This window comes from Mustela putorius, unplaced genomic scaffold (assembly GCF_011764305.1).
Source record: "Mustela putorius furo isolate JIRA1106 unplaced genomic scaffold, ASM1176430v1.1 tig00003909_pilon_pilon_pilon, whole genome shotgun sequence".
Classification (NCBI taxonomy): Eukaryota; Metazoa; Chordata; class Mammalia; order Carnivora; family Mustelidae; genus Mustela; species Mustela putorius.
Window position 1 is genome coordinate 5,171,207 of NW_025422057.1, and position 27,339 is coordinate 5,198,545.

Sequence of the window (27,339 nt, forward strand, 5' to 3'; positions counted from 1 at the left end):
TGGTCTGAAAGCCCAACAACCAGCTTCCTTGGCATTTGTTGTGGTTTTGTTAATATTATCTTAGGTGACAACTCCTGACTATTCTGCCTTAGGCTTACAGTCCATCAGCCGGTAGCACAGAAGAACAGCCATGCATGCTGGGGGGCAAGGGAGGGGAGTGAATAGTCAGTCTCCAGTGTCAGATATTTTAGGTGTTAAAAACAAAACAAAAACCCAACCACCACATAGTGAAATTCAATCCTGAAAGAAAACAAAATGCCAAATTTGTAAGATCTACCCATTGGGCTATAAGCAACCCTCTAAAGAAAATACTGTGTTGATAGATGATGTCTTTTCCATATAAAGTCATAATTAGGGAAGTGTCAGAGACACCACAACCAGCATGAGTTTGTTCTAGAACAATCCAGGGCACTGATGTCTGCCAACATGAGACTGAGGCCGAGCCTCTTGTGACCTCTCTGCACGGGAAGGAGGCAGACCACGGGATGTGGGAAGCCCGCCCCCCGAGTGCTTTCTTACCTGAGCTCTTTGGGATCAAACACCAATTTCACATCGTTGACAATAGTCGGCAAGTACTTCAACGCCGCCCCCTGCAAACCAAGAGCAAAGAATGCTGAGCCTCGTGCACTCTGGCAAGTGTTAATACAAATCTGTAATTCCTAGGAAGTACCGCAGACATAGCTAGAAGAGAAGGATCACTTTTTAGATGAGACAATGGAATCACCAAACACAACAAAAACAGAGCAAAGAAAGAACCTCTGGGCCACAAACAATGGTGATGTTACTGGTCACCTTGACACATAATGATTTAACAGCCCAACAGTTGGTGCCTGTTGACAGAATGCCTACATTGCACTAAGTTTCCGTGTGATTTTCTCCTTAACCCTAATGAAGCAATGGCAGAGGAAGATCTGTGTCCCTCGAAAGAATTCCCTACTGTCCAAGTCACTGCAGTTCCCCCATATTCAATATCTAAAACGATTGTCTTTGTTCCACTCCAACACTGGTTTCTGTACACCCATGCATCCCTTCACTAGGAGTCTGTTTTTTCTTTAGTAACTTTCTCTCTTCTATTCCTATTTTGTATCTTCCAGAAAACCCACGATCTCAAAAAACAAGAGTGACGGTAAGCACGACAGCTCCTACTACACGCTGTGTGCTGAGCTAGGGACCCTTGTGCATTCTCTCCTTTATTCCACCAGACCTCTGGTGGGGAGCCGGCTGCTGGACAGCAGGGGAACGGCCGATGGAGATGGTAAGTCCCCTGGTCACACTGCGAGCACTGAACAGGGAGAGCATCAAAACTCAGTTCAGTGGGCAGCCTGAGTCCCACCCCTCAGCCACGCCCTGATGGGAAAAGTTCGTGTTTTCAGTGTTCTGACGATGCTGGGCCCCCCTCGATCTGTGACTCTACACAACTTCTTGTACCAGGCTGGGCTCCACCTCCCAGAATAATGTGGGGGAAATAACGCTCATACCAAGAACATCCAGAGGTTGCATTAAAGTTCAAAATCAAGCTGAACACATAACACTTTGAATGCTGGAAAATACTATACTTATTGCATATATAATTGTTAGCATTATTTTCTGAATGCAAAAAGGTAGTGTTTAATAAAAAAAAAAATATATCAAAATGGAGTCATTTTTGCTTAACTCCATGTCAGCAAATCAAGGCTTCATACCTAAAGAAACTCCAGTTGTAGTTTCTCTCCGGAATATAAGATCAGACTACTCAATCTGGAGCGGCGCCTGGGTGGCCCAGTCAGTTAAGCATCTGCCTTCATCTTAGGTCATGATCCCAGGGTCCTGGGATCCAGCTCTGTGTCCGGCTCAAAAGGGAACCTGCTTCTCCCTCTCCCTCTGCCCCTCCCCATGCTTGTGTGCACTCTCTCTCTCTCTCTCTCTCTCTCTCTCTCTGTGTCAAATAAATAAATAATATCTTTAAAAAAAAAAAACAAACATTCAATCTGGAACTCCCTGGTCAGCACCAGTGAGGTGATTCACCTGACAGCCCCTTCCATCCCTCCAAGACAGAAGAGGTGGCCTGTTCTTTCCTTGTGCCTGCCCCCTTCTGCCTATAAAAGTCTCATTTTACCCAGCTCTTCAGAGCTCCTTTCTGCCTGCTGGACGGGATGCTGTCCTATTCACTTTGAATCAACTATAATCACTGAATCTTTCGAATTGAATCATTTTGAATCACTGAATAAGGACAATTGGATCTTCAAATTTACTCCGTTGAATTTTGGTTTTTGACAGGAAAAGCCCACTTTAATATACAGAACATATATGATTGGTCAACTGATTTGCAACAAAGGAAATGAAATGGGTTCCATACCTCACACCCTATATAAAAATTAAGTTAAGCGGATCATAAATCTTAAACATAAAACTTAAAACTACACAACTTCTAGAAGACATTTGTAATGGACTAAGCAACGATTTCTTAGGACACCAAAAGCACAATTTGTAAAAGAAAAAAAAAATCCATAAATGATAGTTCATCAAAATAAAAACTGCTCTTTAAAACACACTGGTAAGATAATAAAAAATGAGTCTCCCACCCAGAGAAAGTAATTGCAAATCACGTATCTGATCGAGATTTGTATCCAGCATATCCAAATGAACACTTAAAACACAATAATGAGAAAATAGTCTTCCCCCTGCAATAGGCCAAAGCTTTGAAAAGACACTTTGCCAAAGAAGATATATGGATGGCAAATAAGCATTTGAAGAGTTGCCCAGCAGCTTTAGTCACCAGGGAAATGCAAATTAAAACCACAGTGAAGTATCACTAACACCTATTAGAATTGCAAAAAAAAAAAAAAAAAAAAAAAAAAAAAAAAGGACCTGACAGTATCAAGTGGGGCTGCTGGACTGAATGCAAAACAAGGTCAGCAACCACAGAAAAGCACAAGACAGCTTCTCAGGAAGTCAGATGCACACTCCCCACACAGCCCAGCGACTGCACCCCAGAGTCCTGACCAGCTGAAACGCAAAACTAACGCTCACAGAAAACCCTGCATGCAAGTGTTTCCGTAGCTTTATCTGTAATCAGGCGAAACTAGAAACTGCTCGAAAGTCCCTCAAGAGGTAATTCCATACAATGTAACATACTCGGTATTAGAGATGATTCCATACAATGTAGCATACTCAGAATTAGAGGTGATTCCATACTATGCAGCATACTCCATATTAAAAAAAAGAAAAACCCAGGTTCCTGTTACACCCCACACGGATGAATCTCAGATGCCCTGTGAGACAGAGACCAGGACAAACTCAAAAGGCTCCACACCATGTGGGTCCATCTTTCAAACACTCTGGAAAAGGCAAAGCAGTAGGGTGGCGCGGCGGGTGGGCTTGTGTGCATTGGGGGAAAGAGGAATGCCGGGGCCATAACTCGACCGTAGGATTCGGTGCAAACTGGACCTTCAAGGTCAAAATGTAAAAAGCTCTATCACCTGGGGAGCCAGGCACGGAAAAGGCCCAAGAGAATGTTCTTGAATCTCAACACTGATGCCTGAAAAAAGAGCTAAATGGTCGATTCCAGTCACCTCAAAAGAGTCCAAGTTTCCTAATTTGTAGCTTGGGAATACTCTGTCTACACCTGAGACTCTTCTAGATCCTCTACTCCATGGACACAACACATCCTCAGGAAAGCATGAGAAAGTTCTGCTATCCCCTTTCACAGATGACAAAGTAGAGGCACACAGGGAAGGCGTGTATCCAGATTCATAGTACTGGGATCTGGAGTGAGGCTGAGAACGTCCACGGGGAGCATGAAGCCAGCACAAGACTCCTCACCACCTCCTCTGTGCTTCATGGTCTTGATGAGACGGGGCAGGAAGCAGGGCTCTGCACTGCACAATCACCAAGGCTTCTTTTCTACGTCTTGACCCTGTCCTTCAATGCCAGCCAGATCAAGGGATCCCAACTTCGTCCTCTGAGATTCACCTTTGGAACACACCGAGTTATCGCAGGTTACCTCCATTCAGATGCGGACAAACAAGACAGACATTATGGGCTGCGCTGGGGCGCCCAGGTACTGCATTAACCAGGCACACTGGGCACCAGGCCAGGGTCAGGGCTCCCTAGGGCTTCTGCCCAACCAGAGGTCAGAGCAATGTCCACTAAAAGGGGCATGTGCCCACTGCGACTCCAAAATGCTGTCTAACACAGAAGTCTGCCTAACAGACCGAGACCCTAGGGCTGGTACCTCTTACAGTTCTGGGGTTTCCGAGAGAACAGAGATAACCACGCACCTGCCATTGAGCCCAGGTTAAATAACCAAGGATGGAAAGAAAGCACAAAGAGAACAGGAGCAGCAGGCTCGAACCTCGTGGACCTGGTGTCCCTCCCTGTTCACGGTCCCCCTTTATGATTCTCCTCAAGCCTGAGAGCCCACCCCTCCCAGCCCATCTTACCTCCTACTTCCCAGAAAAACAAAATCCACCAGGAGAGAGCAGAGACTCCAGAAGTGCCCACACCTCTGTGCGCCACCCAGACTGAGAGGGAGCACCCACCGCAAAAAGGGACGCAATCCTGTGCCTGGGCTCAGCGCAGACCCTCCGCGCCCTCTGTCACACACACACACCGCCCCCCCACCCCGGCCCAGTCCCTCCAGGTTACTCGGTCCTCACACCACCTGGCTCCTTCCCTCGGCAGATGAGCCCAGTCTCTTGAAGCAACGTCTGGGGGGCCCCAGGGACCTCGTCCCACCGGCAACAGCAGCTGGACTGTGGGCTGGCAGGGTGCCCGCTGTCCAGAACGCTCCCCGCTGGGCCCTCTGTAGCCCCTCTTCAGCCCCACCGTCTCCATTCCTGCCAAGGCCACCAGCCTCTTCCTAGGCGACCCCTCGCCCACCTGCCTGGCCTTCCTCCCCACTCACTTCTCCCCAGCTTTCCACGCTGGGGCCTGTCGCCACTGCCCCTTAAAGCTGGGTGTCCCTGGGGTCCCATGCCAGACTTCTCTCCTTCCTCCACTCACTCCTCAGGGACCCCACCTTCCTTCTGCGCGTCACACCCACACACAATGGTCGCTGCGCCTCTGTGTACAGCTGTCCCACTTGCCACAGGCCGGCCGCTCCCTTGCCTTCCTGGGACACCTCCACTCAGGGCGCCACACGGCTGCTGAGTCCCCAGGTCACAGCCCCCTCGGATGCCCCCTCTGCTTCACAGCCACTCCGGACCAATCACAAAGCACGGCAGAGCCTCCCCACTACCTGCCCAGGGTTCTAGCCCCTTCTCCACTCCTACAGTCTGTACAACCTAGAGACTAGTCCTCTGTCCCTGTCCAGCACTCCCGCCGCAGCCTACTGACTGACCCCCCCACCTTCACGTGGAGGAGCCCCTCAAGCTCACGCCTCAGGCTGAAGCCAGAGTAGCTTTCCTGAGACCAGATGCACAACTTATCTAGACACTTGGATGGCACCACCCAACAATTCGGGCACCAGCCCAACAAGCGAGCACCCTTGGAGGCTCGGGCCCCTCTTCCCTGGTGTCTCTGCTCAGCAACCTCCACCTGCCAGTGCAGGACCCTCTCCAACCCAAGGAGGAGCCTCTTCCCACCAGCAGACCAGTGTATGAGTGCTCCCTCTTCCTGGACCCCTGCTTCCCTGCCCATCACTCCCTCTGCTGCCCCAAAACACTCAAAGTTAACCCCTGGTTACTCCTCAGTCCTTTTCTTCAAGATATACGGATTCCGGGCTGGGCATCTAAAGTGACTCCAGCTCTGGGCTGGAAGAGAGGGTTGGTGTCTGTGTCCCCCAGCCCAGAGCCCCTGAGGTATGGCACAGCTATTCCTTCTCTCTGGGCTCCCTCAAGCTGTGCCGAGTCTCTTAGACACAGCAGAAACCCCACGACAGCCAGACTGACAGAGCTCTATATTAAATCACCTCTTCATTCCCAAGAAACACTGCACCTGTTTGCTGCAAGCCCCCAGAACTCCCCCTCCTCAGCCAAGAAAAACAACTCTATCCTCTCCAGTCTGATGAGCCGGACAGAAGAGGCACAGACGCTGATGTCCACGCCACCCCGAGCTCAGACCTTCCTGACTGAAAAACTAGCTCTGCCAGTTCCTAATATTGGTTATTTGTCAAGAACTTCAAGTGTTTTGGTTTCCGCTCATGCTTGCAGCAAAAGGCTTCATTTTCTCTCTGGACTCAGGGGCTGCTTCACTCAACTCAGGTCTCCTGCAAGGAGCAGCCGGTGCAGGAGCTTCCCCAGACGTGCAGCACAGGCCAGACAGAGCAGGGGCTTCCGCAGGGACGGGAGACGGGGCTGGCTGCAATCTCATGGGCAGAAAGACCCCTCGTGGACAGGAAGTCCCGGATGCCGGCAAGAGAACCCACGCCGGCATGACGCGCGGGGGAAGCGCCGTACCTGGGACACGGGCGCTCGTCCCAGAGCCACGCTGTGGGCACACGAAGCTCTGGCCCATCCTGGCAGTGGTTCTCATTGGTAAAACCTGCTGTTTACCCGCACCGGCGTCCAGAGACCGCCAGCAGGATGGAAGGCTGCTGTGTGTGTGCCGCTCGGCAGTCCTCCCGAACATGGGTGTTCGACCCACAGCAGCCACTGCTGCCACCCGTCGTGCGGCAGAAGAGCCCAGGATGTGTGCAAACGCTGGCACAGAAACCCTCTTGAACAGGCACAACTCTCAAACGGGACTCCACCATGTACGGTGGGAATTTTATGAAGTCCTATGCAAAGAGGTAAACAGCAAGGAGCAGAGTGATTTGCTTATCACTGAATTCAGGGATGCATTTGAGGTTTTCTTTTCTTTTTTCTTTTCTAGTTCTATTTTTATTATCTTTTTAAAATCTGGTTCATTATTGAAACAAAATCTTGCTCGGAGTATGTGGGGCCAGCCCGCCAGCAGCCCCTGCCCACAGCACCTTGGCGAGGCTCCATATACCAGGATGGCAATCACTAACCAGCTCCCTGGGCTGTGGCCTGGGGACCGGGAGTGGGAAGGGCGCAAGGCCTGCAGGATGCATCAGGAGTCAGAGCTGAGGGGCGCCTGGGTGGCTCCTCAGCTCTAACTAAGGAGAGCTGAGCTTTTGACTCTTGGTTTCGGCTCAGGTTGTGATCTCAGGGTCGTGAGATCGAGCCCGGTGCCGGGCTCCGTGCTCAGTGCTGTGTCCGCCCGAGCCTCTCTCCTCCTCTCCCACTGCCCCACTCCGCACTCGCACATGCGCTCTCTCTAAATAAACTGCCACAGAGCCTGTGAGGGCACCTCCTTTCTGACACGGCCTAGCCAGAAAGAGAACAGCACAACATAGGGATTCAGATGACTTCACTGTGTTTAGCTTTGTTTATTCATCTCCTCTTTTCTAAAACATAACTGTCCTTATCGAATCAATGTTTGCTTTCTCAGAAAGTTATTTCTTCAGGTTTGACTTTAAAACTAAGCAAATTAATGAAATGGCTCTTTAAATCCTAGCTTGCTTTTCTCTTTGAACTTGGCAAAGCTTTCATCTGCCCACCTGAGGACAGACCAGTTCATTTCTATGCACTCGGGCCTCCAGGCAATGGACACGTGTGCACTGACATGCTGGGGTCACACGCCTGAGTCCGCTGCACACCCCAGCACATGAAGCTTTAGGGAAAACTGAAATCACCCCCAAATACAACAGGGCTCCCGACCAATGAACAATAACTGAAAGCCAGTGAGTGGTGAAGACACCAGAAACAAAATTAGAAAGAACCACCGCCAATGGTAAAGCTGTTTCTATTTCTACTAAAAGAGAGGCGAGTTGCCAAGGGCCCCTCCTAAACGTGAGTCCATTGCCTAATATCCCGGCAATCAAGAACCCAGGATATCCAGCCACAGCAGCTCCAGGTGGGGTAAGGTCAGACCTGAATCAAACAGACCAGAGGCATCTTAAAACCACAGTTTTAGAAGGAAAAAAAAATAATAATAATAAACACATAGAAAGGATTATGAAGTGGCAGGAAACGCTAAAAGTTTTCTAACCACTGAAATAGTTCAGGTTGAGGAAGTTAAATAAATTGTATACTCTCCTCTGAGCAAATGTAATCATCATGCAGCTCGTGAGAATGCCAGCTTAATCCAAGCCGTAAAACAACACAGAAAGTGCACCTTCTACCCAATATCGGTTTAATGTTGTAAGTGTCTCTCTGGCTAAAACTGTTACTACTGATGATGATTAATAGACACTATTTTAGGGTAAAGTTCAGGCTACATTATTCAGTATAATTATTTTAATTAAATCCATTAGCATATCTTTATATAAGATTACAAGAGCTATCGGTGATACAAAATAAGTTTTCCTTGAATAATGTATGAAGCAATTATTAATTTACATATTTCTCAAGAAAACGCATATTAAAATGATTCCATTTGGATGTTTTGAGCTCAAATATATATGGCCCACGTATTCTCCCTCCAGACCTCAGTGCTGCATCTTTGGAAGATTTGGGGCATGGCCAAACCGCCTCTGAAGAGCCAGGGCATTCTGATACAGGAAAGTGGGGCCAGACCAGTTCGGCCAATGAGAGCCCCTACACCTGAGCTTGTGCCTTTCGGGGGAAACGGAAGAAACAGGCAAGATGGCTGGACAGAAACACAGAGCACTCTGGAGAGAGTCACCCTCCTATAGGAATTGCTAGATTCCAGAACAACAAACATGAGGACAGTGATTGCTTCCATTCCTTACACCCTATTATTAAAAAAGACTACCTACATCTAATGTATCCTAAATCTAAAAATAACTCTTCTGTTTTATAAATCGAGCTTCCCTTAAGCAGACACTGGTCTTTAAAATAGCATTCCCCACCATACTACTAATGCTGGTTCATTTAACTCCACCTGACAACTTAGCGGTTGAAAGAAATCATTCCTAGGAGTAGTTTCATGTTTAATTATCATGAAATCCAACCCTCCCCCCAAAAAAAGAAAGAAAGAAAGAAGCACATGTTTACTAAAATTCTTCAATAAATCCAAGATAAGCTCCTACACTTAAAAATCCATTTATTGGGCACCTGGGTGGCTCAGTGGGTTAAGCCGCTGCCTTCGGCTCAGGTCATGATCTCAGGGTCCTGGGATCGAGTCCCGCATCGAGCTCTCTGCTCAGCAGGGAGCCTGCTTCCCTTCCTCTCTCTCTACCTGCCTCTCCGTCTACTTGTGATTTCTCTCTGTCAAATGAATAAATAAAATCTTTAAAAAGAAAAATAAATAAAATAAAATAAAATAAAATTGTAAAAAAAAAATATCCATTTATTGCCAACAATATATGGGAAAGTCCATGTTACGGCCAACAATTCTATAGATGCACTAATGATTAATGCAAATCAAAACCACAATGAGCTACCATCCTATATCTGTTCAGATAGCTGGCAGGAAAGAAGGGAGGAAGGGGTGTTGGCAAAGACATGAAGAAACCGGAGCCCTTGTCCACTGTTGATGGGAATCGAAACAGATACAGCCACTAAGCAAAACAGTAGGAGGATCCTCACAAATTAGAAGCAGAATTCTCATATGATCCCGCAATCCCATGTCTGGGAATATAAGCACAAAAGCAACAGAAGCAGGATCGTGAAGAGAAAGAGGCAAACCCATGTTCACAGTTGCACTGTTCACAACAGCCAAGTGAAAAAACCACCCCATGTCCATCGATGGGTAGAAGAAGAAAGAAAAAGGCAGTGGATACACACAGGGAGCGGAATTCAGCCCTAAGAAAGAAGGATATTCTGACATATCCTGTAGCACAGATGATCCTTGAGGACGTAATGCTCAGTGAAATATGCCAGTCACAAAAAGATACATTCTGCATGATTCCACTTATCCAAGATATCTGAGGTTGTTACATTCACAGAGACAGAAAGCAGAACAGTGGCTGCCAGGGGCTGGGGGCTTTGGGAAATGGGATGCTGTCGTCTAATGAGGACAGAGTTTAAGTTGTGCAAGAGAAAAAGTTCCAGAATGTTCCACAGCAGTATAAACACAGTTAACACTATTGAACTGTAAAAACTGTTTAAGGAACGTTCTATTATGCAGCTTCTACCACAGTTAAAGACACACAGGTAAAAGAAACAGCAATCCATCATGCCTTCCTTGGAGAGTACCAGCATCAGGTAGAGGGTCTCACCTGGGCGGGAGGGCTCTACTGTAGCAGAGCTGTACCACTGTCTCCTGCACATTAAACGTCAGAAATAACCTCTGTGCACACAACACCCACACACTGTCACTGCCACAAGCAAACAAGGGCTGGATGTTCCCAAACGGGCCCTGGACAAGAACCTTCCCAGCCATGCAGTTGTGTCACAAACAGGCCCCCAGCAGTCCGCAGAAGCCCTCAGCCTCTGCGTCAGCCTGGCCTGACCTGGGCCACAGGGTCTACTCGGGCCACAAGAAGCCACACTAATGAACAATGACGAGTATCTCTGTGCCCCGGTATGAAAACGCAGTTGGGGGAGCCCCGGCTCTGCTATGGGCTACCTCCTCTCTCAATGGTAAGGCACACTGTTCCAACGAGCGCCTGGGGCCTGCCCCTGTTTCAGCCCTCGTTCCCCACTGCTGGGCACACAGGACACTAGCGGGCATTTGGTCAAGAAAGGTCAAGAAAGGAATGACTTATAAAACAATAAAGAAGCAGGTTGGAGCCGCCGTGACTCGAGGAGTGAGGACAGAGCACAGGTGCCGCAGATGCGGGGCAAAGCAGCCCAACCTGGCAGCAGAAAGGGCACGGCAAGAGAATGAGAAAGGGACAGATTATGGAACCACGACACACGGGAGGATAAACCCTCTTCTTTGGAGACATGATGCTCTCCTTAACCTCTGAAGATCCATTTGCCAGGAATTACGTCACGCTAAAAAGGGTTATTAACCATAATGTAGGCAAGAACAAATCTGAATTAAATGCCTGAACTTTTATTTTGTCACATTTTACCAGCACAGCCATGTAGCCGAGGAGGCTCGGGGAGACGGAGAAGGGGAGCGAGCGATCCTCTGAACGGGCCTCCACAGCAACAAATTGGCGAAAACTGGCTACCGGTCTGGACAGCTGCCAAGAGCAAAGCATAACTTACAAATAATGGCGATTTTCTAAAAGTCACCTGAAATTCAGAAGTGAACATACAGAAAAATGGTCCAGTTCAGAAGCATCTTAAGGGCCTGAACTGCAGTGAAGTGCTTTTGAAAACAGCAACTAGAAAACGCAACACCTCACGCTTGTGTCTTCCTCGTGGTCCGAACAACCTCACAAAACAGAGCCTGTGAGCACCGGGTGGGAGAAATGCCCCTGCAGGGCAGGGATCGCGAAGATGCAGGAGGAGGGTGGGGGCAGCACAGGCAGGCCAACCCCAGCCACTTCCCCCTGCCCTCCTCACTCAGCCCACATCAACCCGGAGCCAAAGCCCTGGAGATGAAGATCAAGGTGGGAGACACCCAACAGGCAGAGGCGGCCGAGCAGGGTGAAGAAGGGTCCCCTCAGAGAGAAGCAGCGAAAGCAAAGGGCTGAGTCTCCAAGGAGGCCAAGGAGCAGCTGTCCCACTCTGACCCCAAGCCCAAGCCACGTGCCCAGAAGCTGCCCAGCATCCCATACACAAACCCACCCATGGCGGCCAGAACTGTGTTTTCCTCCAAAATGTATTCACGCCCTAACCCCAGATGCCCGTGAATACAAACTTAACTGGAAAGAAGGTCTTTGCAGATGAAATTCAGAAGAGGTCATACCGGACGACGGCGGGCCTTGAATCCAGTGCCGGTGGCGTTATAGTCAAGAAGGGGGGGGGGGGGACGGGGCACAGAGGCACACACGTGTGAGGCAGAGGCAGCGTGCAAGCCGGAACAAACACGGATTTTGCTGTATTAGGAATGCTGTATTTGACATAAAATACTCCTGGAAAAGTCACATATCTGTAATGGTTTCTAAAAATCTCAAGATGGATTTGCCATCCCAGGACTCTGACCCTAAGTGTTCTTCTCTTCCTGCTCCACAGCCCGCCCTCCTGCTCAGGGGACACCACAGCATGAGCGCGGATCCCTCGAAGCTTGACTCAGGGAAGACCCTCCATATCTGAAAATATAATGCCCAGCCCCTCAACTGCCCTACAGAGAAAGGGCACAGAAACTTGAAGGTGCAACTCAGGAGTCCGTGCAAAGAAAGCAACAAAAAGAATGTTTATTCTTCAATCAATTAAAGGGAATAGTTACCGGACCCCGTGGTTCCACTCCTAGGTCTGTCCCCTAACAACAGAAAGCAGGTGTTCAGAGAAAAACTCGTACACAAACATTCACAGCGGCACTAGTGAAAGCCTCAGAAAAGGGACACAACTTGATGTCCATCAACTGAGGAACGGACACAGAAACTGTCCATATGGAATAGGGTGCCCAAATAACGGAACAGGAGTTCCCATAAAACAGAAGGAAATACCGAGACAACACAGATCTGCAACACAGATGAGCCCTGAGAACACGCTGGGAAGTCAGACAGTGAGGCCACGTACTCTATGCCGTCATGTACATGACAAGACAGGCAAACTCACGGAAACAGAAAACAGGTGACTGACACCAGGGGCCATGGGAGGGAGTCCTAGGCAGTGAAAATAATGGGAACAGGGCCTCCTTTCGGGATGACAAAAATATTTTCGAACCAGTGGGGGTGACATTTGCATTATACTGGGAATGTACCAAATGGCCACTTTAAAATGGCGGAGACGGTAAATTCTATGGATGTAGATGCCACCACAAAAGTTTAATTAACTTCAAAAATAATGACCTGCCCTCAACTACAAAGGGCACTTTTTATTAAAATAATCACAGGACCGCTCTAAGCAACTCAGAATCACTGTCATTCATGCTGTAACACGTGTGACTGCCCCACATGATGGTTTCTAGCGGTGACAGACCAACACCTTGGAAACAGCATGGTGCCTCCAGCTATTTCTAAAATGAGGCATGAAATTAGTCATCATAATAATGATCCCAATGTCATTGGTTCACTGGGACAGCTACACCTTGCCTCAAGCAAGCCACTCTCAGTGCCAATGTTTTAATTAAGCAAGATGTAATACCAACTACCACAGCAGAAATCCAAGGAAACCAGAAAAAAAAGAGCTATCCCAGTGTCTCCAATACCCATCATTGTCCCAAACGTCACCCCTAAACACTTTCATATGGTTCTCTAGCTCTATCTCTCATTTCTGCCTCAGCAAACAGTTACTATACAGGTCAGAGGATTTAAAATATGAACATCCAAATTCATAACTTTCGGAAAAATGTACTCAGAGAATGGGTAATTTTTTAAAATGTTGCCAAAATAAAGAAAAGCCTTCGGTTAAGGTGATTAAAAATACTTCTGTGGGTCAGATCTTCTTCTCCAAAGGAAAAGCTGGTCAGGAAAACTAATTATCAGGGAACCCAGACACCAGCATCCGGCAAAATCTATCACACCCACCCCCCCAGCATGCCCCCTGACCCCACAGATCCTACGCCTGCAAAGGCAGAAGCTGGCCTGGGGTTGAGACCCTGGAGCAGCTGCTCCTGAGTGGGGTTTCCTATCCTTTTGTCCTAGATGCCAGGGTCTGAAACCTCCATTATCCTGTGGTCCCCCAAAGAAGGATGCAGGAAGGCATAGGGGAGGCGGACAGAGCAAAAGAATGGAAGGAACCCAGGGAACAGGTTCGGGGGAGAAACCCACGGAGACTGCACAGATGACCTAGGACAACAAAGAAAATGGCAGCAGGGATGAGTCTCCAGGGAGGCCAAGGACCAGGGACTCCATCAAGGTCTGGCCACTTGGGGAAGGCCCCCTTCACGGGGTGGCAGCCAAATCAGGTGGTGAGAAAGGGTAGCGCCTTCGGGAAGTACAGGCAGCTTTACTGGGTTTGTACCGAGGCAGGAGTCTGTTGGGGAAACCCCAAAGCCCACAGACCAGGCAGCTTCTAGAAGCCCGAGGTCAAGGTGGCGGTGGGTTGCTTCCTTCTGAGTCTTCTTCTCTCGGCTTGTAGATGGCTCCTTCTCACTGGGTCCACAGATGGCCTCTCCTCTGTCCTCACCTCTTCTTACCAAGACACCAGTCAGACTGGATCAGTGTCCTCTCTAATGACCTCATGCAGACTTAATTACCTCTCTAAAAGCCTTACCTCCAAATACATTCACATTCTGGGGGACTCGGGGGAGGGCAACCTATGAACCTGGGAGATGAACTTCAACACCTAACACAGCCGTTCCCACTTCTCCCTCTTTCAAGCAAGCGCATTTATTCATAAAGAAGATGTTTGTCTTCTACTTGATGGCATTCTCATTGTTACAAATTACCGCAAGGTCGATAACTAAAAAGGGGTCCTTTGAAAGGCAAGAAAAAATAGGGAAAGTTCAAAATCTGCTAACAAAACCTCTTTCCAAAGTTCCTTCTCCAAACATCCCCATGCTCAGCCACGGAGAACATGGACTCCCGTCAGGACAGCACACAGACACCTTACTGACCTGTCTACTGGCAGGGACTCGTCCCCACGATGCCGAGCATCAGCACTGGGGGACTGAAACCCACAGTTTTGAGATGTTAGACTCCGCATCCTGAGGGCAGAGACCTCGCTCATGCTCAGGACTGTACCCGAAACACCATGCCCAGCACCTGACAGGCAGGAAAGGTCCACAAACATTTGTAGAACGAATCGTAAACGGCGATCGCATCGGGTGTTTCGTGTGGGTCTCGGTGGCTGCTGCAGAAGGACAGAATGAAGCCCAGAGCCTGCCAAGAGCGAGTTACAATTCAGGAGAGCTACAGGTGTCCATGTACAAGGAGCAAGTCAAGGTACTTGAGTGTGGGACCAAATGGAATGGCTCTTGTTCTGCAGCGACACACAGGGCAGGCCCGTCACAGATAAGGAGATCCATGACCAGGGAAGATGGCCTCTGTGCGCACCCACGCTCAGCGCACTGTGCTCCCCTCATCAGCTTCCCTCCGCCCTCCACACCAGCTCACAGAGCTCAGGAGCGGAGACTGGCTTCCTTCGACGCCCACCCCCTCTTACACCCACAGGCCACCTCCACACACGGGGGGACACGGCTTCCAGGCAGAGGTTCTTCCCTCCCGTTCCACAGTCCTCTGCCATCCACACCTCCACTCCTCCTGGGCACAGAGGGGTGCTCTGCCTCCCATGTGGCCCTCGAAGCCTCAAAGTGCTCCCTGTGGGGACAGCTGCCACAAGCCTACAGAGAAGTTGAGCTGGCCGCTGAGGGACTCCAGGGATCGCAACCCCAAGAGGCCCAAGTCCGGCTTCTTTCCCTGACACATGGGACCGTCCATGGCCACAAACAAGGGTTTTCTTTTTCTTTTTTAATAAAAGTTCTGAGGAGCAGTGCGTGGCCCACGCGGCAGACGGTGGATTCTCAGCCCCCTTCAGGCCTAAGTGCCCGGAGAGCGCACCGCAGGCAAACGTGACGAGAGTCACCGAAGAGGCAACATAAATTCATTTAAATTGACTTCTCCCAAAACCTGGCTTCATTTACGTAGTTCCAGTAACTGGAAAAGGAATAAAATGTACCTTTCATGTCTCCTTTCCTCAATACAGCTCAAATAAATGGTGCGCTATCTGGAAAGTGCCATCCTCATGGCACGCTCAGACGCAAGAACAGAAATGACAGATCCATTTCAATGCAACAAGGATGAAGACAGAAAACCAGGGCAAATGAAAACACAACGCTGCGGTTCTACTGCACACATAAATGGTCGCCGACTTTATAGTTTTTAATGATTTCTGACGAGTCTGTTTAAGACAGACATGAGAGTGAAGACCCTGTTTGCAATCGGGGCGGAAGTGGTCTTTTGCTCCAGAGCACAGCGCTGCTCCCACAGTGGACTGAAGGACAGAGCAAATGTCAGAGGAAATGACAGCAAACAGCACCATAATAAGCGAAAAGGACAAAAGCATCAACTTCCAATTTACAAATGGTTTGTTAGTTGAAGACTCTGCAATGCGCCTGAACATATGACAAAGAAAAATCTGAGGCACTTCATGGCAAAAGTGGTTATCAAGTGAAATAAAATTTGGAATAAATTTTATAATTACACTTGTAATTGCCACCATCCAACTAGAAAGCCACCTAGTTTCCACTCTGCATTTGTCAAGGACGATTCAGAGTCCATCTAAGAAAACTCTGAAATTACGAAAGCCAACAGCAAGAAAATAATTCTACTTGTTGGGAAATAAATGCTGTGATCATTCAAGAATATTCAGTAATTTAGCTCAGGATCTGGGCAAGTCTAGAATTTGACAAACACAACAGTGTATTAAAAAACAAAGCTATGGAGAAAGAGCTCAGATGAAACACTATTACACTGATGTTAACTAACTGAAATTCAAGTAAAAACAAACAAATGGTGCTGGGAAAACTGGACAGCTATATGTAGAAAAATGAAACTCGACCATTCTCTTACACCGTACACAAAGATAAACTCAAAATGGATAAAAGACCTCAACGTGAGACAGGAATCCATCAGAATCCTAGAGGGGAACATGGGCAGTAATCTCTTCAATATCAGCCACAGCAAGTTCTTTCAAGATATGTCTCCAAAGGCAAAGGAGACTAAAGCGAAAATGAACTTTTGGGACTTCATCAAAATCAAAAGCTTCTGCACAGCAAAGAGACAGTCAACAAAGAGGCTACCCACGGAATGGGAGAAGATATTTGCAAATGACAGTATAGACAAAAGGTTGATATCCAGGATCTATAAAGAACTCCTCAAACTCAACACACACAAAACAGACAATCATATAAAAAAATGGGCAGAAGATATGAACAGACACGTCTCCAATGAAGACATACAAATGGCTATCAGACACATGAAAAAATGTTCATCATCACTAGCCCTCAGGGAGATTCAAATTAAAACCATGTTGAGATACCACCTTACACCAGTTAGAATGGCCAAAATTAGCAAGACAGGAAACAACATGTGTTGGAGGGGATGCGGAGAAAGGGGAACCCTCTTTCACTGTTGGTGGGAATGCAAGTTAGTGCAGCCTCTTTGGAAAACAGTGTGCAGATTCCTCAAGAAATTAAAAACAGAACTTCCCTATGACCCTGCAATTGCACTATGGGGTATTTACCCCAAAGATACAGATGTCGTGAAGAGTCATGAGTCCTAATTACCTGTGTGCAACATGGGGTGCTCGATCACAGATTCCCCACAGTTTTATCACTGGACTGTGATAAAATAAGAAAAATGGAGGAAAAGAAATAATTTTATAACAGCCAGAGGTTTCAAAATTTTAGACCTGTTCCCGATCATGAGATTGACCTCCTCTCCCTCTAAGAAGGTCAGGAGGTTCTTAAATAAAACCACAGTGCTGACAAATGGCAGTTTCTATCATTATTTATCACCAAAAGATGGATGACATCATTCTCCCCATGACAAGAACATAACCTCAGCTTACAGAACCCCCTCGCACGCTCTGACCGCTAACAGGTCTCCATGCCTAAAAGAGTGCCTGGCAAGTACACATGGGCTAAAATGTATCTCATGAATACAACTGGCCTGTGATCATCTGCTGAAGGTTATGTAAGTGGATCCAGGAAGCCCACAGTACAGATGGCGAAGGTGTAGGAAGGGTTCTTAACCTCCATTTCTTCCCCCTCCCTTCCCAGACTCTAGGCCCAAGGCTTCTCTCCATGCTGCAGAGGCCAGGGATTGAGGGTGTAAGAATTAGGTCAGGGCGACAATCCAGAGACTGGAATAAAGGATGATGAACAAATTAGGAATCAAAAGGCAGTGGATTCTAGTCTGGCATCCCAGCTTGGGCTAAGGAGGTCTCTGCCTCTCTCGGGCTGCCCTGGGTTCACTCATCGCCAGGACTACTGAGGTAGGACGCCCCGGATCAACCCTCTTTCTCAGAAGCAATGCCCTATCGAGCACTGCCCTACCCTCTGCCGGCCTTTGTAAGATTCTGTATCCCCATGCTGAGGGTACCAGGGAGGACCAGGACCATCCCTGGGAGGACCAGGACCATCCCTGGGGCACATGTACTTGGCGAGGAATCTACTGCAGTGTTTAAGCTCTACCCTCAAATATGGAAATCCTTGTGGAAACTCACTGAACGACAGAGCAATGTAATGCTTTGCTGAGACAGTATCCTGTTTTCTGTCCTCACCGGCATGACCTAGGAAACGGTGGTATCGCCACCCACCCTTCCATGTCAGGAAGGCAGCCCTGAAACACTGCACCCGTGGGAGCCTCAGCAACACTTCTGCTTCCTTTCGGGCTCCCAGAAGTTGGTGCTGGATGCCGAGAGGACAGCCTCAACCCCATTACTGCTCAGAGGCCCATCTAGGGAGAGGGTCTTCTACACCATGATTCAACTTAATGTCATGCCATGCTAGTGAGAGAATCACTGTCAACCAGATGTCTATGCTTAACAAAAATAAAACAGGAGAGAATTCTAATGAGGCAACCAGACGCCGCTGGAACCCAAGTGTGATGGAGAATGTACACATACTTGGGTTACGACAGCTTCGTGTATCTTCCAATCGCAATGTGCAACAATCAATTGCCAACGAAGAACTAATTAACTGCAAGTCACGAAACATCCACAGTATGGCCAGGAGATGATTAGAGGAAGGATTTAAGGATAAAGAAAGTTAAAAAAAAGTAGCATCCTTTAGTCACCCAATGACGAGACGACATTAAGTAATAAGGTTTAGAAAGATTCAGTTTCAGAATACTAATATTTTAGGGGCAATACAATAAAAGAGAAAAGTATAAATATCGGCTAAATCTAAAATCTCATCATTCCTCCGATGTCAAGAGCCAACAAGCCAATACTGTGATCAGAACACATCTATCAATTTTGACCATGAGATTAACAAAGCGCAACAAAATGGTTGCCGAGAATATATTTTCTCTCCTGTATCACGACATAGTTAAGGGACAGAAAAATTACTCCGTTCTAAAGCTTTGAAAAGCTTCTTAAAGATGTTAAGTAACTTTTAGTGGGTTTTTCTTTTTCTTCTATGTATCACAGGTATTTGTTTGGAAGATTAAGAAATCACCTTAGGAAAAACAGAAAACAGAACTCACTAATCATCTTCCATTTAGCCTTTTATATGAGTAAATAGGGAAATCATTTATAATCACATCCATTATAAAGAATTCAAATTATTCCACTCTGTTTTATTATCTATCAACAGGAAGCAGCCTTCCTCACCAGGACGTTCAGTTAGTGAGTTTCCTGTATGATTAACTCCTATTTTAATAGCCAAAGCGTCTCTCCAATCCATGCAGTGAAGTCAACAGTGCAACCCCACGGCAGCACAGGGAGGTGAGAAGGCGCACAGCCGGCCGTGCAGGAACGAAGGCCCACGGAGGACTGGCGCTGCCCAGGCAGCTGGGAGGCGGCCCCGACAGGCAAGCACCAGGTGCTTTACCTTTCCGTGAATGCCGGTGGCAGGTACATTTTCAGAGTCCTTTTCTCATCTCTCATTCACGTATTATTTGTTCCTAAGGTGCTGGCGCCCATGGCACGCTAGGCCAAGCACTCAACAGCCAAGACACTAGATTTGCTGGTGAAGCCAACACACCTGCTCGCCGCGGTTCAGTAACATTAGAGAGGCCTGAGCAGAGGACTCTGCAGACAGAAGCAAGAGGCACAGGACACCAGGGCAAGCTGGAACAAGCAGCTCGCACACTGAGTTTCAGAGCAGCCTGGCAGGTCCCCCGGAGACAGGAGGAACACACGTTCCAGGCAGAGGCATTTGCGTGCAAAGACAGGAAGACAGGAAAGCGCAACAGGCAGGAAATGAGCAGAACTTTCGGGGGTAATGTGTGGAAATAAGAGGGAGCAAAGCGAAAGCAAGGGAGGAGGCAGCTGACAGGTGTTTGGGGCCAATCAGCAGGGGACACGCATGGGGCCAAGGGGACAGAAGCCCAGTTCCTTGTCACTTCTTCTCCCACTTAAGCCTCGATTTGTCCCCTCCCCTGCAAGCAGACCCAAGCAGACACCAACCCCCACCCCTAGCCCCAGAAGGGCCAGGATGACCTATTGTGTCCACACCTGGAGAAGGAGAAAAGGAATGTGAGAAAGACAGGCTCTTGTGCCTGGGTGAGAATGGCACTTGGCGGGAAAGCTCCTCCTCTAGTTCCTACAATTACCTTCCACTGGCCTGAGGCACCAGCAGCCCCTCCCGGTCATGGAGAGGAGAGTAACTAAACAGCAAAACCCCGTGGCTTAGAGGAAGTTCGCAGTAGAAGCCAAAGGGAAGAGAGATGGGGGCCCTCGTCACCCTCGCTGGAGTCAGCTGCGTTCGTGTGAAGACACGCCCCGTGGATGAGCATCAGAGGCTGGCCGAAGGCTCGTGGGGGTCAGGAGATGCTCAGACTCTGGGCTGTGGTGTGAGGAAAGACAACGCACTCACAGGCTGCACTGGTAAACCTCAATAAACTTGATCTTAAAACAACCCACAGGGACCCTGATTCTGCTTGTCCACAGCAGAGCAGAGCTGAAGAGACTGTGGAAAATTCAGAACCAAGACCCAGGCATTCCTCCCCAGGCTTGGACTGTGGCTTTTGCAGTGGCTGTCGAGGGCGGGTGGCGACCACAGTCGGCTCCATGTCACAGCACAGAGACCTACCGGAAAAGAGATACGGGGAGAAGACCGGAGTGAAGTCAGGCAGAGACGGAAACCACGCTGACCCCTTGGGTTTGGTCTGATGCATGGAGAGCACCCAGGGGCAAGCCCCTCAGACCTGGGGACCACGAAGCATCAAGCAGGATGAAATGTCATTATCTACTCAAGGTAGAAGTCTCAAAAAACAAAAACGCCCCACCCTTAGGGTCCGCACAAGTACAAACCAGTGAGCAAGCACTGTCACATGCACGGATTAAAAAACCACCCGGAAGGTGAGTATCCACTAAGAGTTACATAGCTGGGAAGCCATGATATCTCCTAACCAAAGGAAATATAAATGGATGGGTTGGGTTTTAATTCTCTGAAAATAGTATTTATTTGCCAAAACATAACACCATGGGTTCAGGAACATTTCAAAAAGAGATGACATATTTAATTCATAGAGATAGCAAAACCTCATTTAACTACCTTGGGGGGGTGTCACAAAGGGTTGAGAGTGAGCTCACAGCAGACTCGGAGGAGGTTATAAAACAATTAGGAGCTAATGAATAGATACTGGAAAGGAGAGGCAAAATTGCAGGCTGGCTAACTCTATCCTTGCTCATGACAAGTAAAAAACCAAAGGTGTCATTTAAAAAATATTAAATTATGGGGTAGGAAACTCCAGATTCCAACACAGAATAAATAAAACTGATTTTTAATAGCCTGGAATTAATGACATGCTGGTAGAGACACTGTCCACTGTGATGCACAATTGTACGTACACACTTAGGGTTCCTTCCAGGAAGAAGGTACATGCTCAGCTCTGAGACCCAGCAGCCAGAGATGCCCACAAAAACTCAGAGGACTAAGAGAGCAACCCCAGCATCTCCAGAAGGCACGGCATCCACCAGGTCCAATGGAAAGAGGCTGCAGAGAAGAGAACCTCAGGGTAGCTGGAGTTAAAGTAAGCATAACTATAATACAAAAGCAATCACCAATCAAACCCTGGAGTGGACGTGGGGGAGATTAGTAGAACATCTATGAAGTGAGAGCAATAAATTTTCAAAAGATGAAATGCTGTCACTTTCTAGTTTTCAAAGGAAATTAGCAACCCAGCTTAGCATGGTTATTCACAAGAACTCGGAATTTCTGGGCTGGGAGTGGGAGAGGAGGGGACTGGGAATTCATCACCTCTAAACTCCTTGAAAGCGACCTAGTGCAAACAAGACTTGGGAATGCCTCCGAAGAGGTTATCCTCTCCTGAAGCATAAGCCGTGCCAGCAATGACTTAACCCAACCTACGCTGCGTATCTGCCTGGCAAAGCCTCATTTTCCTAACCAGAGAGGTGACTGGCAGCCCAGCCACTATAATAATTATCCCAAATTATAAATAAGTGGGGGTGTAAATGAGACTATGCTCTACTGAACTTAACACAGTGTCAAAAAAAAAAAAATGAACTAGAGAAAAGATTTGCAATATCACACAGCTGGCATGCTAATTTGGGGAGCTACAATTAGTTTAAAACACAAAGACACATCCCTCTTAGAGGACGGACTACTGCATTACACACACAACAGATTTCTTTTAAAATCCGTCTCTGTGCACACTTTGAAAAAATTACTTTTAGAAAGAATTGCAAGCAAATGATGGCATTTTGTCCTTTTCAGTCTATGCAAGGTTTGCTTTGCTGTTCACTGTTTTCAAGAGGTGACTATTTCATTTCGGAAGAGCCGATCACAGAGCGTCAACACAAAGGCCCTCAGAATACAGTCTCACCCTGTCCTTTCTTTTATAGGCGGGAACAGGCAGACTCAGTTGAAGTAGAAAAGTTTCTGTCTGGACGAACTGGGATTCAGAGACTCAGATTCCAGAGAGAAGAACAGAAGAGGAGCCCCGGAGAAGCCAAAGCCCAGGCACCGGGGGCAGGCACATTTTACACCTCGATGGAGAGATGTACACATGACGTACGCATCTGACAATACGGAGGATACCGTGCGCATCACATTTGGGCATTTTGATGTCTATGAGTTATCCCTCGGTCTAAAATTCAGCTTTTTGATAAAGGGATCATAAAAAAAATGTTTAAAGTAAGTATATTAAATACTTCAAATAAAGGAGGAAGGTTGTCAGCTCCAGATAAAGGCACCAACGTGCTGCTTACAACATGTTGTCCTCGAACAAAGGAACGAGGACATGTTGAAAACAAAGGAAAGAGATACTCCATGAGAACAAACAGGAGCACACAGACATGGGTGACCGTAGTCAGTCAGAAGTCCCCAAGCTCTTCATGCCCCGATAATCCTGCCTGCACACATTGTCTAGCTGAGACTGTGAGGAAGGGACTTGTCCAGGGTCTCCCATACCCTGGACCAGTCTCCTTGCACCCTGCGGAGGAGGCTTGGCGAAGAGGCAGGAGTGCATGCAGGAGGAGAGTGGAAAGCCCACAGGGCAGCTCAGGAGCGACTAGAATCACACAAGTGAAGGGAAGCCAAAGCAGGGGACGGAGCCCGTCTTCACATCAGTGACTCCGGACACATCATATCCTCCGGAGAAGAGGATGGACCCCTTGGAAAGTGATCGCTCTTTTCTACGAATAACTTTCACAAACGCAGCACACCACTTCGAACACCTCACCAGCTGATCGGGGCCTCCTGTGTGGAAATAGGTGCTGGGCCCACACCCCCCCCAGAACATCAGGAGTCCCTGGCAGGGCCCTCACTGGCCAGGCACCCTGGGAAGGCTCCTAGTGACAGCCACAAAGCTCCAAAAGGGGACTTGCCTGATTCCAGGAAAACTTTTTTCAATTAAAAACATATTTTACTTAAAAATGTAAATGAAAATAGTTATCCCATGATAAAAATAAAAGAACTAATAAAGAACCTCATAAGATAAAATTTTTAAGAACTCATGTAATTTTCATATTGAGGGATCCCTGGGGGAAAGTCCGGTTCCCTCACCCCCACCCCACCCCAATCCCAACTTGGATTTCTTTCCTGGGAGATCCTGTCCTTTTCTAAAAATGTAATTTTGGATTCAGAAAATAAACCCATATGTCAGTTTTTAGTGAGTCAGTCCAGGATCTCAGATATTACATCTGACGATCAGAACACACTGTGCTCCCCTTCTCAGCTCTGAGGACACAGGGTAGGACCAAGAAAGCCCCCACCCCATGCTTCCTGCTGCTGATGCAAATCTCCACGACAGCCCTTGGGTTCCGGTCTTCCAAAAAAACCAGTCAACTCCTGCGACCCCCACTCTCTCCTTTTCTTTCTCCCTGTCTCGCCCATCTCCCCCTCCTTCTGCCCCCTCCCTGGATCTCACCTCATCTCCACTCCCTCTCACCCCTCAGAGCTCAGAGCCAGTCCTCTCTGCTTCCAACAACACTGCTCTAAGGATTTCAGGCCACCTGCCACTTTCTACAGGTCCTTCCTTGCCTTACCTGCAATCTCTCATTCAGATGCCCCAAGATGTCATGATGCACAACCTCATCTGTTACCTGTTTTGGGAACCAAACACCTGCTTTCCCCTCTTGCAGACAGAAGGCGACACCTTTCTCTATACATTCCTGATGGCCTCGGGCCAGTATGACGCAAGGCTGGTACCAAACAAGCACATAAAACACTAAGAAGTCACAGAATCCAATCCACATTATCTTGTACACAATGTGAAAAGTGCAAATATATAAAAATGCAAAACCTGACAATAACAACCACAAAGATTTCACCATCTACAGCAGACCCGGACAGTGGGGCCCCTGTGGGACTCAGCCGATAAAGCATCGGCCTTCAGTTCAGATCACGATCCCAGGGTCCCAGGACTGAACCCTACATCAGGCTCCCTGCTCAGCGGGCAGCTGCTTCTCCCTCTGCCCCTCCCCACAGCTCATGCTCTCTCCTGTCTCTCTCTCTCAGATAAATAAAATCTCTAAAAATAAATAATGCAAAGCAGAGCTGGGCAAGCACTTAAGGTTCCTTTCTTGGTAAGAACTTAATGAACATCAGCCAAACTAACTGCACAAATATCTAAGTGACCACTTTCTTTTTCAAGAAGAGAGTCCTTCTGGCCACTCCTACAGAACCATCAGGTCCCTACCCACTGTGAACACACCGGCTTCAGGCCCCTGCCTACCTCCAGAAGGCCAGGAGGAAAGTGCCCGAGGCAATGGAGAAGTTCTACACACCAAGAGAAACAAGCAGGAGAAATCCCCACTTGGAAATGCCACCAGGAAGAACGAACAAAAGAGCAGGCACTGGAAGAAGGTGAGACAGGAGGCTAGTGGGCAGAGAGCAAAGGGGAACCAGGGGCCAGCCCAGAGACGAGCCCCGGTGTTACGTGGACCAGACCCAAGAAGCAGGTGCGCGCCCAGGGCAGAAAGAGGACGAGGAAGAGTGGGAAAGCGTCTGGGGCACTGGAGGGGGCACTGGAGCAGTCAAGAGAACCTGGGAGGCTTCACAGTGGCATCTGCGGCCCTTGCAAACCTCCCCCGCCCCAGACCTGCAGAGTTCCATCAGAAGGGACTCTGCCTGTGGTCTTGACGTCCAAGGTTTCTGCTGAGGTGGACACCAGGACCCCTGCTTTCTGGTTCCTTGCTTTGCCTTCCTGCATCTTTGCTGCTCATTCTGGTTGAGCTTTCTGGTGTCCCTGGGTGTCGGGTAGCTCTCAATGGACCATCATTTCATTGGATACTGAGGGGACCCAACACCAAGCTTCCGTGTGTCAATAAGGAGGTATTACCTATGCACATGGAATGGAATTCATACATAAGCTGTGGGGACACAAAGTAGAGAACAACACTTGCCATGTATCTGTCATTGGCTTGTTAAAACATTATCTATAATCCATCTAGGACTAGAAAGAATTCAGAAATGATCATGACCAAACAGCTGACAGTGAATGATCTGAGTGGTAGATTCATGTGTTATTTTACTGAACTTCATTCTTTTTTGTTCCCTGTCTTTGAGAAGCCATCAAAATAAAGAAATGAAAATTTCATTTAAAAATAGTCCTCCTACAGTTTTTGTTGGCTCAAGATGCTGTGATAGAAGAGGTTTTGATAATGAACCACTAAGAACACTCAACACCCACATTAGCTTGCTACCACGCACGGCTGCCCACTGCTCTGAGGGTAGCTCTGGCTGCAGCCGTAAGGTGGGACACTAAGTCCCTGACACTCACATACTAGACACCCGCAAAGGGTAAATGTAATCGTATCACCTGGCACAAACCTACATGCTGCTGAGCCAGCAGTTTGTGGCCATGCCCGCTATGAGGATTTGATAAAATGTGGCGGCAGAACGGAGAATGGCCAACTGGTCGACCTTGTAAAGCAACAAGGTCACTTCCAGGGATAACAGATCCACAAAGCTACTCCTCTGCAGAATGCACTGATGGGAACGTGTGAGCAGAGAAGGGACCTACCACGGAACAATCACAAGAAGACTGGCGTGACAAACAGCAGTAGTAATAGTATTTTCTTCCATCTTCATATAAAATGAATCATTTAAAAGGCAAACAATGAAAAGACTTGGCAAACACCTCATTTCTCAGACACAGCAACTCTTGAGTGGTGACCACACAAAATGTGTAATGTCACAATGATACGAAATGTTACGAAAATATCATTTCCAAAATTTAATTACGCATTTGTTATGTTTCACCTAATCAAACGATGAGGACTGCTGTTCTTCCTTAATCATTAAACTAGAGAGAAGAGAATTTATGCTGAAAAAAAAAATAGTGTCTCTAGGAATCAGTCACCATATCTAAAGGTTACACAGGCAAGAATAAAACCTGCTTTGTTTTAATAACATGCACCTTTTATGGCTTTTTCCCCTTTACCTCTTCCCTAATTCAATGTACCATATTGAATGCATAGGATTTCCCAAGGGAAAAATAATTCTACTTGAATTATAAAAGTGTCACATTCACAGTTCATAGAGAATAATACTGCTCAGCTTCTCATCAAAATTATACTGCCTAGCACAGGATTCTAAATAAAGCCGGTGTAATGTACAAACTTATTATCTGACTCAGGATGTCACGGGAAAAGCAGTGGGTTGAGGGATGGAAAACCCTCCCTCCCAGGACCCACCCAGCTCCTGCGTAAGTTACTCAAACAGCTCTGGATGTCACTGTCTCACTCCCCAGCTCACCAATCCCCCAGTGTTAACTACTTGAAGGCTTTTGAAATTTAGCTTCACATAAAGTCCATGACTCCATCAATACACATATAAAAATAATTCATTCCACCATAAACTTCTGCACAACAGTTAGAAGGAAATTTCTAATTATTCACTATAATGCAGCTGCTCATTTTCTAAGCACACCTAAGACGTAGTCCTTTTTCACACTTGCTTGTGCGACAGCTCTAGCCAACATGTTTCTCAGTAAATTTCTTCCTGGGCATATTTAAGGTCTGGTCTCTTCTTGGGCCTCAGCTTGGGCTACTTGGCATGCCAGCCAGAACACCAATCCTACATGAAGGCATTAAATACTTTTCCATCAGCCAGTGGACAAGGCCAGAGAAGAGCTGTGGGGCCCATCTCACAAAGTCACAAATTTGCACTGGCTTCAGCTACATGTACAAACGGCTCGCGCACCCTCCTCCGTCCCCCGGCCCTTCAAGCTCCCTCCCCATGATCTCTGCATCACGAAGCTGCTATTTCTCTTTTCAACTTCCTTGAGTCTATTCCTTAGAGAAATGGTTACTCCTTTACATCCAGGAGGTTGATGAGCGTTTGTTCTGAAGGTCGTTATGGACCTAAAGA

General features: G+C 47.7%; 1 protein-coding gene across 3 annotated transcripts in view; it reads right to left on the minus strand.

The window, feature by feature from the left end:
• The window catches only part of DOCK1 (dedicator of cytokinesis 1), a 497,269-nt gene that overhangs the window by 331,493 nt on the left and 138,437 nt on the right, over positions 1-27,339 (minus strand). For all 3 annotated transcript variants that reach the window (XM_045068856.1, XM_045068857.1, XM_045068858.1), the window contains exon 24: positions 520-590. In XM_045068856.1, coding sequence (XP_044924791.1) covers positions 520-590 — 71 coding nt within the window. The remainder of the gene's footprint in view (positions 1-519; positions 591-27,339) is intronic.